Genomic DNA, 10,019 nt, shown 5'->3' with positions numbered 1-10,019 from the left:
AATACAGATAAAATTAAAATAAGAACAACTATATTATTCATATAATTTTTACAATATTATTTGTACAAAAATAATTTCTCACGTGGGAACATACACTACCACGAAAATGATGAAGGCAGATTTCCCTATCCACTTCACTTAGCAGCATTTTTAATACGTGAACATTTTTAATAGTATAATATTAGACTAGTGCTATTCGCGAGTTATATATATATATATATATATATATATATATATATATATATATATATATATATATATATATAATAAAACTGTTTTCCCAACTCAGTAGTGGATACGAGCAAATTTTATTACTCATTCTACAGGGTTAACATTGTATGTTAGCTCTTGCATTTTTCATTGAATTTCACATTATGTTTTTGTTTTTAATGAAATGACATAAGTATTTTTTATTATAAAAAATAAATAAAAAAACTCGAGAGCTACAATACCAACAGCGAATTGCAATCGGATAAGTTGAGAAAGAAATATTATCCTTGACAAACTGATACAACTTACAATTTTAATTACATATATGAACATTTTTTAACATAATATTACAATGTATCATTTGTGCTCTATTTCTTTGTGAAAATTTATAGCATTTACCTCGAAGTTGTGGGTTTTCTATCTAATCAGTTAGATTTCTATTTCTTCATCTTTTGGGGATTCCTATTGTTACGTACCCCTTTGTGATTATTTATTGTTGATTATTAATATTGGTGATTTTCACTATTTCTTGGTAGTAAGTTAGAGCAATTTGTGATATCCTTATTGATTTATATTGAGAGAATTTTTTACATTAAAAATTTGGTGGGCAAAGTCCAAATTATACAAGTTATTAACACAAAAGTTCTAACTAGATAGATTAATTATGTTATAAAATAATTAATGTTGTTATATATAAAATTAAAATTTCTAATATAAATTAATTTTATTCAACTTTCTTTTTTCTCATTCTGATGGGAAACGAGCTAGTGCAATGATATTTGGACTCCCCTGCGGTAATTACTATATACCTCCTCTTTTACTAATAAACCCCCTTTTTTCCCTTTTCTTTTTCCTAAATTATCCTCACTTCCTTCTTGCCATATGAACTTTCCCACCCCCTTTTTTCTCCGGAATGAAATCTCCGGATTCTACTCTTCCAACACCAAGTTCCTCCAACTCTACGTTATCTCTCCCGCAGGTGACTTCTCATATGTCGGCGAGATTTTCTGGCGAATCAAAATACCCTCCACCAGTAATTGCTAGTTATGTCAGAGATAAGCACCAAGATAAGAAGGGGTAGGGTTCAGATGAAGAAAAACCAAATTATATTGATGTCGCACAGAAGGTACTCGATAATACGCGTTAGCGAGACATTGCTTTGTAGAATATTGTGATTTATGGGTCAGCAAGGAAAGGGAAACCGACCCACCAAGGCTATAGCTTTGTTCAACAGAATGAAGGAAGAAGGTTGGAGGACCAATAACACCATCATGTACCCTCTTGCATATTAACGATTCTGTTATGTTTCTCTTTTTCGCTAATGGTTTTGATTGCTTTTTAGGTACAATGCTAAGCTAAGCGCCGCATCCTACAAGGTTTGGATTCTGAGTTGCTTGCTCTGCTTGTTTACGGTATATCCAATTAATGTCAGAATTCTCACTGTTTCATGCAACATGAGCCATTTTAATCAATAGGGTTTTTCTATTGGCTTTTTTAAAAAAGAAAAATATTGATGTGTACGTAGGAGGGGTTTGTTAAGTACAATTACATAGTTTCCGGAAATCTCTTTATGGTTGAAAAAGGAGTGGGAAGGCTTATACTAGGAGAACTGGAGAAGTGAGGATAGATTGGGAAATTAAATTTCAAAAAAAAAGGAAGGGATGCTCATTTAGTAAATAATGGGTGTAAATAGCAAGACCCTTCCCCTGCACGTGGTTAATTTATGTCTGTATTAGGTCATTTGCTTACATTCGAAGGGATCCCGTCATTCATCGCACCTTTTTAGGAAGCATATAATTTTATTAGCTTTCTCAAAGGGTTTGTTCTATGAAACCATTATTTGTTTAAAAGTAAGAATATCTATATATATATATATATATATTTCATCTGGTCATTCAATACACCATTTTTGGAAACTTGTATTTTTGCTGGCTTTCTCAAGTGGTTAGTTTTTTTTTTTTTTCTGAATAAGTAGTTAGTTTTTGTGAGGGCGAGCCCTGGTGCAGCGGTAAAGTTGTGCCTTGTACAACATCCCTCCCCCATACCTTCGCATAGAGCCTGCAATGGGGTACGAAAGTTTTAAGTAGTTAGTTTTTGTGATGAGTAAAACATCAATTTGGTATCTAAAAAGTATATGCCATTAATATTTTAGTTGATAAGAGTAGACAAAAATAACTCTAGAAGTATAATTTTTTTTATTACCATGACTGTGATGATGTAAAATATTCAACAATTTTGTTATTAACTAATTTTAATCAGAAATTTTTTTATGAGATATTTTCTTTTAATTATATATTTTTTCATTTATAAAATTTTGAATTTGAGATATTATTTAAAAAAATAAAATCCAATTTCACGTCAACGATTTATTAGTTATAGAGATATAATTTGTTACTCATGTTAGTATAATCATGAAAATAATTATGTTAAAATTAAATGTTGTTTGTAGTTCAGATTATCACTCACATTAATTTAACCGTTAGAATAATTCCAACGTCCCTTAAAAAAACAAACCCCTATGTTATTCATTAATTGATAGAAGTGTATTAATAGATGAAGTAAAAAAATTAGTATAACTACGATAATAATTTTAGATATGCTCATTCACAAAAATATATTCGTAATGAGTAAGATAAATATTGTTTAATAGAGATGAGTGTGAATATAAATTTTATAATACCTAACTCATATCATATCTCACCTCATTCTATAATCGTACTCATATATATATATATATATATATATATATATATATATATATATATATATATATATATATATATATATATATATATATCTATTCGTAATGAGTAAGATAAATATTGTTTAATAGAGATGAGTGTTATATATATATATATATATATATATATATATATATATATATATATATATATATATATATATATATATATATATATATATATTATTAATTTTATGCTTTAGTAAAATACAGGTAACATGTGGAAGTATAAACATCAATCATTTACAAAGATGAGAATTAAAATTATTATTTGTGTAGTGTACAAATATTTTATTTCAAACAAAGATGTAGGAAACCCAGATCTTACACATTATCATTCTTTATACTTAACATCTTTTTTTTCTTCTGATTATTCTTTTTCTTTTTTTTTCATTTCGGATTCTTTATTTAAATATAAATGTTCCTTTAAAGGGTGTATTTAAATAGATTTCGTATCCTATTAGAATGTTAAATTAAAGGGGGCATTGACCATTTGACCCTCACAAAAGAAAATTAAATTGGTCAATACTAACAAACTAATTCGATTTGTGTTAGACATATTATTCTTTTGACATGAGTATTTTGACCAAACAAAAAAGCAATGAATTTTATTAGTAGTATTTGATTTGGATGAGTTTGGCATTTATTAAAAATCTCCATGGATAAATACAAGTGGGGGAACGAGAGTCACAAAAAAAAAATCCAATTTTTAAAATCCTGTTGCGTGTGGGTAAGCAAGTGAGAATAGTTATACTTTAATATTTCTTTTCCCATATGATGAGTGTGGTGATGGGTGGGTGAGTCCGAATTGTGAAAGTAAGCAAAGATGGCTTTCACGGAATCGTCTCTCCTCCTTCCTTCGGTTTCAGGAACCAACAAGAACAAGAACAAGGTTCCAGAAGACAAATGGTATTTAGCCTACATTGTGTATTTTACCCTGGGTCTCGGTTACCTTCTCCCATGGAACGCTTTCATCACCGCCGTTGATTACTTCTCCTTTCTCTACCCTGACGCCAGCGTTGACCGCATCTTCGCCGTGGTTTACATGATAGTCGGGCTGGTGGGGATCTCCCTCATAATCCTCTACAGCCACAAGTCTGACGCCTATGTGAGGATCAACGTTGGATTGGCCCTATTCGTCGTTTCGCTTCTCGTCGTTCCCCTCCTTGATGCCTTTTACATAAAGGGTCGGGTCGGGTTTTATAGCGGGTTCTACGTCACCGCCGGCGCCGTTGGACTTTCCGGCGTGGCCGATGCGTTGGTGCAGGGCTCCATTGTTGGCTCCGCGGGCGAGCTGCCCGATAGGTATATGCAAGCTGTCATCGCCGGCACTGCTGCTTCTGGTATCTATCGTCTTTCTATCTTAGTAATTAGTTACTATTATTGCTTCTATTTTTGCGTTTGTATTTAACCCTTGTGGTGGGGTTATTTAGTTTAATAGACCTTGCATTGTTTGCGTTTATGCTATATTTATTACTTATTATGGTTTGCGCATTCACTCTTCAGTTCAGCCATTCTCTTATTTAGGGATATATGAACATGGTAACGGTAAATAGATAAATTTAGTGATAACTTTCCTAAACTCGGGGATCTTCAGGCCTTCAGGGGTTCAATCTCTAATTTCATGGGGTGAATATTCTTTAGCATTTTGATGCTAAGGTTGCCTAGGTTTGTGATGTTTAGCATTCTTTTGGGGGTAATAATATTCTTGAGCAATTTTACTCTAAGGTTGCCTAGGTGTGTGATGTTTAGTACTTGTGTGTCACGCGTCTCCTTTGCCTAAGCATTTCTTTTTTTATTATGGGTAATAAATTAAGTAATAATCTAACAGACAAAATGTTGTCAATCAGATTATCTCTTGGTTAGGCAATCTAAACCAATTAAGAATAAGCAGAGTTCTGTTTGTTATGGTTATAGACTTATAGTATTTTGTACCTTAAATTTGAAGCACATTAATGTACTGGTGTAACCGTGTAAGCAAAGTTTTTTTAAGAAGTCTTTGATATATTCCTTTGTTTGTTGAACTTCGGGTGGATAAATGTTTGTCTCTTGTTTAAACTTCAGGAGTGCTTGTTTCTGCCCTGAGGATATTTACAAAAGCTGTTTACCCACAAGATGCCTCTGGCCTGCAAAAGAGTGCAAATCTCTACTTCTCTGTATCAATCGTGATTGTGTTCTTATGCATGGTTTTCTACAACATGGTGCACAAACTTCCTGTGATGAAGTACTATAAGGAACTTAAGGTTGAGGCAGTCACTGCAAATGAAGACAATGGTCCCCTGACTGGACCTGTCTGGAGGTCAACTGTATGGAATATTGTGCGGAGAATCAGGTGGTACGGGTTTGGCATTGTGCTCATTTATGTTGTGACTCTGGCAATATTTCCTGGTTACATTACAGAGGATGTTCACTCTCAAATTCTTAAGGATTGGTATCCAATTCTCCTAATTGCTGGCTATAATGTGTTTGATCTTGTTGGCAAGTGTCTGACTGCAGTTTACCTCCTACAGAATGCAAAAGTTGCCATAGGTGGTTGCATAGCAAGATTGTTGTTTTTCCCTCTCTTCTTAGGTTGCTTGCATGGTCCCAAATTCTTCCGGACTGAGATTCCCGTGACAATACTGACTTGCCTGTTAGGGCTTACTAATGGCTACCTAACCAGTGCATTGATGATTCTGATTCCTAAAATTGTAATGTTGCAGCATGCAGAGACTGCAGGGATTGTGAGTGTATTATTCTTAGTTTTTGGTCTAGCTGCTGGGTCTGTTATAGCTTGGTTTTGGGTCATCTGACCAAGCAATTTGTGTTAATTTGGGAACTTCGATACGTGTCTTGTGGCTTCACTCAATCAGAAGTCAAAACTGGGATGAATTTCCTTCATTTGTTTCCTGAAAATGTGGAAATTTGTAAGCTTATATGTTGATATAATAATGTTATTTGTCAATTCTAATGAGCTATTGTCGTTGAACTGTCTAGGAGCTAATATTTTGTTCTTCCTTAACCGTAGGATCACATGTAGTTCCTAAATACTAAATAGGATTGCTTGAATTCCTGCTAAAGGAGTGGTGCTCACTTTCAGTTCTTGAATAAGATTGCTTGAAGAAGGATACCTCTGGGAACAGAAAAAAAGTGTAAACATCAACAGACCTTGTGTTGTTGTTTTTGTAGATAATAACTTTTAATTAATAACAAATTATTTTATTGCTAACTTATAAAAATATTAAACGTTGTTTAAATAAATAAAAGTCTATTTCAATTGAATAATTAATTTTAAAAAATTAATATTGATTTGAATTATAATAATACTAACATTTTTTTATTAGTAGGAACCGAATTTAGATATAAGAGAGTTCACACTAGATTGCCTTGGTATAATAATACTAACATGATCATTCATTTCATGTACATAACTTATCTAAATAATTTAATCATTTCATTTTTATTTGGTTTTAGTACAAAGGTCTAAAATAATTAATCAATTGATTTATATATATTATTATTGGACACATAATATCAACATTTTAAACTTAATATACAAAAATTTAAATAATGTTAAAACTAAATTTAATTTGATATACTAATTAGTGTACACTAATTTAAATTTAATATATTAACTAAACTCAAAATAGTTTGAATTATTTTTTAACATACAAAATGAATTTAAAAATTCGAATTATTTGTTTACATTACTAAAATTTAATTAATTTCAATCAAGAGCATGAACATCTGTTTGAGACATTGAACGTCTATGAAGATAATGAAATAACCAGAAAAAGTTCGAGTCATTCATTCACTAGGTGGTATTCTAATATCTCACAATCTCAGGCTTGAACGTACTATAAATCAAGCTCAAGGATATAGAATGGAAAATTTTCTAGACCAGGACATCTTCCAAAGGTCCTTTCTATTAGGAAACTATGGAAGTAGTAGAATCATTGTAGTCAAAGTGTGGCAACGGCAATTCATCATGTAACTTATATTATCTTCTATCTCATGAAGATACCTGCAAGTTATTCTCAAGTGATGTATTCAACCCAGGATTTTACTCAATAATAGAAATCAAAATATATGTTATTGATTTGATTGAATCATTTTAAAATTGTTCTCTTAATTTTTTACTCTTCTTTTGTATGACTTTAGAAGTTGAACTTCTGAATGTTAGATGGGAGTAAAAAATTTGTAATGGAGAAAAGATAACCTCAAGGAAGAGAAAGTTGAGACAGCAGAAAGCAGTTTCAACTTCCCCAATGGATATGAAACAGAAGCCCTATGAAATATACACCAAATAACCAATAGTTGCAACAAAGATCAAGCTAAACTAGCTATAGCAACTATTCCTCCTACAGTAAGTATAATTACCTATTGTATCTGAACAAGCCAGAGGTGAATTGAAGCATGGTGGGTGTCAATTAGTATCAACAGTCTAGAAAGCAAACACTGACTCAAAACATATCTTATATATAAACAGAATCTAAGATGGAAGAAACAATTTCATTCTCTAGGAGTAACCTGAATCTCTTTCACTTTTATTCTCTAGGAACACTCCTCTTTTCCATTTTCCTGTACCCCAATCTGAGTTGACTCAAGAAGTCAACAGGTAAGAGGAATTGGACTACATTCATACATAGAGGGACAACAAACATTTTTTGCAAAAAATACCGGGAGGAGAGTAAAGTTATATATCTTAAAATAATATCAAATGTCACCTGATACTAGGAAGAGAGCACTAGAAACCAAAATAAATATATATGCTAAGAAAGATGTCGAAGACATACCATAGGTGAAAAAATATGGTCCTTGCACTATTCATGAGACAGATAGAGGAGCATTGAGTCCTTAAATATAGGCATGAGTCTACTACATGCATGTATACCATTTATTTGTAAAAGTTTTGATCAAAATGAGTAGGGAATTTAGCAGTTAGAACAAAGTACTGAAGCACAAGCAGCATAGGACAGAGAGGTGAAGGTAGAAGTTAAGAAAGTTGTTAGGTTGATTCCCTTATAAACCAAGGATTAAGGTATATGTAGAATCATTCTACTCTGGAGAAAATGAGGTTCTAAAGTTCTATCCTCTTATGCATTGGTTAGAGCAAATTTCAACATTTCAAAACGTTTCTCTTTGCTGAAGCACATAAGTATAAAGTATTCTTATCAGTATGCCAAAGTTAACAATACTTGCAACCTCAGTATTGTTATTTTGTTACGATGAAGAGCATTTGTGAGGATCAAGCCTTGCCTCTCTAAAATAGTATCTTTAAAATATTGTTATTTTATCAATATGATTTTTTGAAACTTTAATATGTATTTCTTTTCTTGGTACATCACAAGGAAATAAAACTTTAATTTAAATGTATTAATATAAAAAATAGAGGTAAATGTTTAAATAATAACATAACTAAAAATTAAAACATAGTTTATTATAGTGAATTTGTTATATGCATAATTTTTAGACTGGATTATTTTTTTATATAAAAGAAAACACACTCTTTCCTTTCCCTTTCAAGCCCCAACCCACGGTTCCTTTCTCCAACTACCAGCCACCACTGAAGAATCACTCCTCCTAGCTGGCATCGCCACAACCACACAAACCCATTCACCCAAACCCTAATCCAGAACCACTGAAGCATTAAACTCGAACAAATTCAAGGCACTCTACATGATCATGTGTTCACACTGTCCAACCTTTCTCATTTTTCACCTTCACGGAGTCGTCATTCGATGGCCACCAGATGACGACCATCATGGGCTTTAGATCGATCTGGTTATTTCTCTTTGTTTTGGATTTCAGATATGTTTTTGGATCTCATATCTTATTGTTTGGTTCGTCTCTTGGCATCCTCGAGCACCTTTGTGATGTTTTTTTTCTCGAGCATCAATGGTAGCGACGATGGAGGTATAGTCGGGGAGAGAGCAACAAAGAGAGATGAACATTGGAATTGGAAGAGAGAGGGAGAAGAGGTTGAATGGTGGAGGGAGCGAGCTACGAGGAGGACAATGAGAAAATAATATTTTTTAATTTGATCTAGTATGGACACTTCCATAATATTTTTTGTTTCGCACGGTGCGTAACAAGTTTAATTACGCACCCTGATCTTCCTCTATAATTAAAGAGAACAACATAACGGTACTTTCATCTTTACTGATTGAAACATATCCTACATTCAAAATCTAATGTCTATTTGTAAAAATTTAAGAGAACATTAAATCATATTACAAGTGAGATTACTGAGTTGATATGCAACATTTTACTATGTTCATGTTCAGAATCTCATACTGTATACCTATCCATGTAAAAATGCCAAGACAAAAAATAAAAGCGGAATTATATGGGGGGGAAGATAAAAGCCATTTTACTAAGATACTCCCCTTTTCTTTTTATTTTCCTAAATTATCCTTTTAAATGCACACTCCTCCTTTATCACTTTCTCCCTCACATTATTGAAGAAAACACAGTCTCCTTATCTATAAATTTAGTAATTGCATCATAACCCCAACAAATGTCTTTCTATTTAGCAAGTAAATATGGATCCAATCAAAATACTAACCATTCTAAACTACCCATCCGTACCAGTTTTCACACAATCATGTATAATAACCACACAAGTATCCCACTTTCAATCCTTGTACCTCATCATATTTCAATCCCTTACAATGTGAAGATGCGTGATAAAAATGCCCCACCTATACCTCATCATATTTCAACATCTTTCTCCGAAGCCAAGTCCCACGATGCACAAGTCTTGAAATATGTCAATCCAAATCAACTTCTCACAAAGAGCCTTCAAAACCAACGAACCTGTTCCATATTATTCTCCTACCATTTATCAATTTCATGTGGCACAATGAAAGCGTCTCACCGTGCGAGAGCCTTCCCTTGGCAAATGGAAGTTCCGTGAGATTTTCTTCAACATGACACATGACTCTTGTAGATGCTGAAATGCATGGTAAGGTTCTAGGCACACCAAGGCAATATGTTGGAGGTATAATGCATTTGGTAAATTTACAGATAAGGGGAGGTTTTTTTTATAAAAAAAAAAAAAAAAAAAACGTGAGAGAGAAAGTGATGT

General features: G+C 32.7%; 1 protein-coding gene across 2 annotated transcripts; it reads left to right on the top strand.

The window, feature by feature from the left end:
• The first annotated feature begins 3,439 nt into the window (after positions 1 to 3,439).
• LOC100802339 (equilibrative nucleotide transporter 1) lies at positions 3,440 to 6,158 on the top strand. Of its 2 annotated transcripts, XR_005886417.1 has the most exons (3): positions 3,631 to 4,293; positions 5,015 to 5,856; positions 5,958 to 6,158. XR_005886417.1 is itself a non-coding variant. In XM_003534330.5 (2 exons), the coding sequence occupies exons 1-2, from the start codon at positions 3,777 to 3,779 to the stop codon at positions 5,740 to 5,742; spliced, it is 1,245 nt and encodes a 414-aa protein (XP_003534378.1). In that variant the 5' UTR covers positions 3,440 to 3,776; the 3' UTR covers positions 5,743 to 5,894. The 2 variants fall into 2 exon arrangements, 1 of the variants encoding a protein (XP_003534378.1); XM_003534330.5 differs by lacking the exon at positions 5,958 to 6,158 and having other exon boundaries at positions 3,440 to 4,293; positions 5,015 to 5,894.
• Positions 6,159 to 10,019: the final 3,861 nt, after the last annotated feature.

The sequence above is a fragment of the Glycine max genome, chromosome 9, assembly GCF_000004515.6.
Source record: "Glycine max cultivar Williams 82 chromosome 9, Glycine_max_v4.0, whole genome shotgun sequence".
NCBI classification, from domain to species: domain Eukaryota; kingdom Viridiplantae; phylum Streptophyta; class Magnoliopsida; order Fabales; family Fabaceae; genus Glycine; species Glycine max.
Note: the sequence above shows the minus strand (reverse complement) of the source record. Positions and strands in the feature narration are given on the sequence as shown.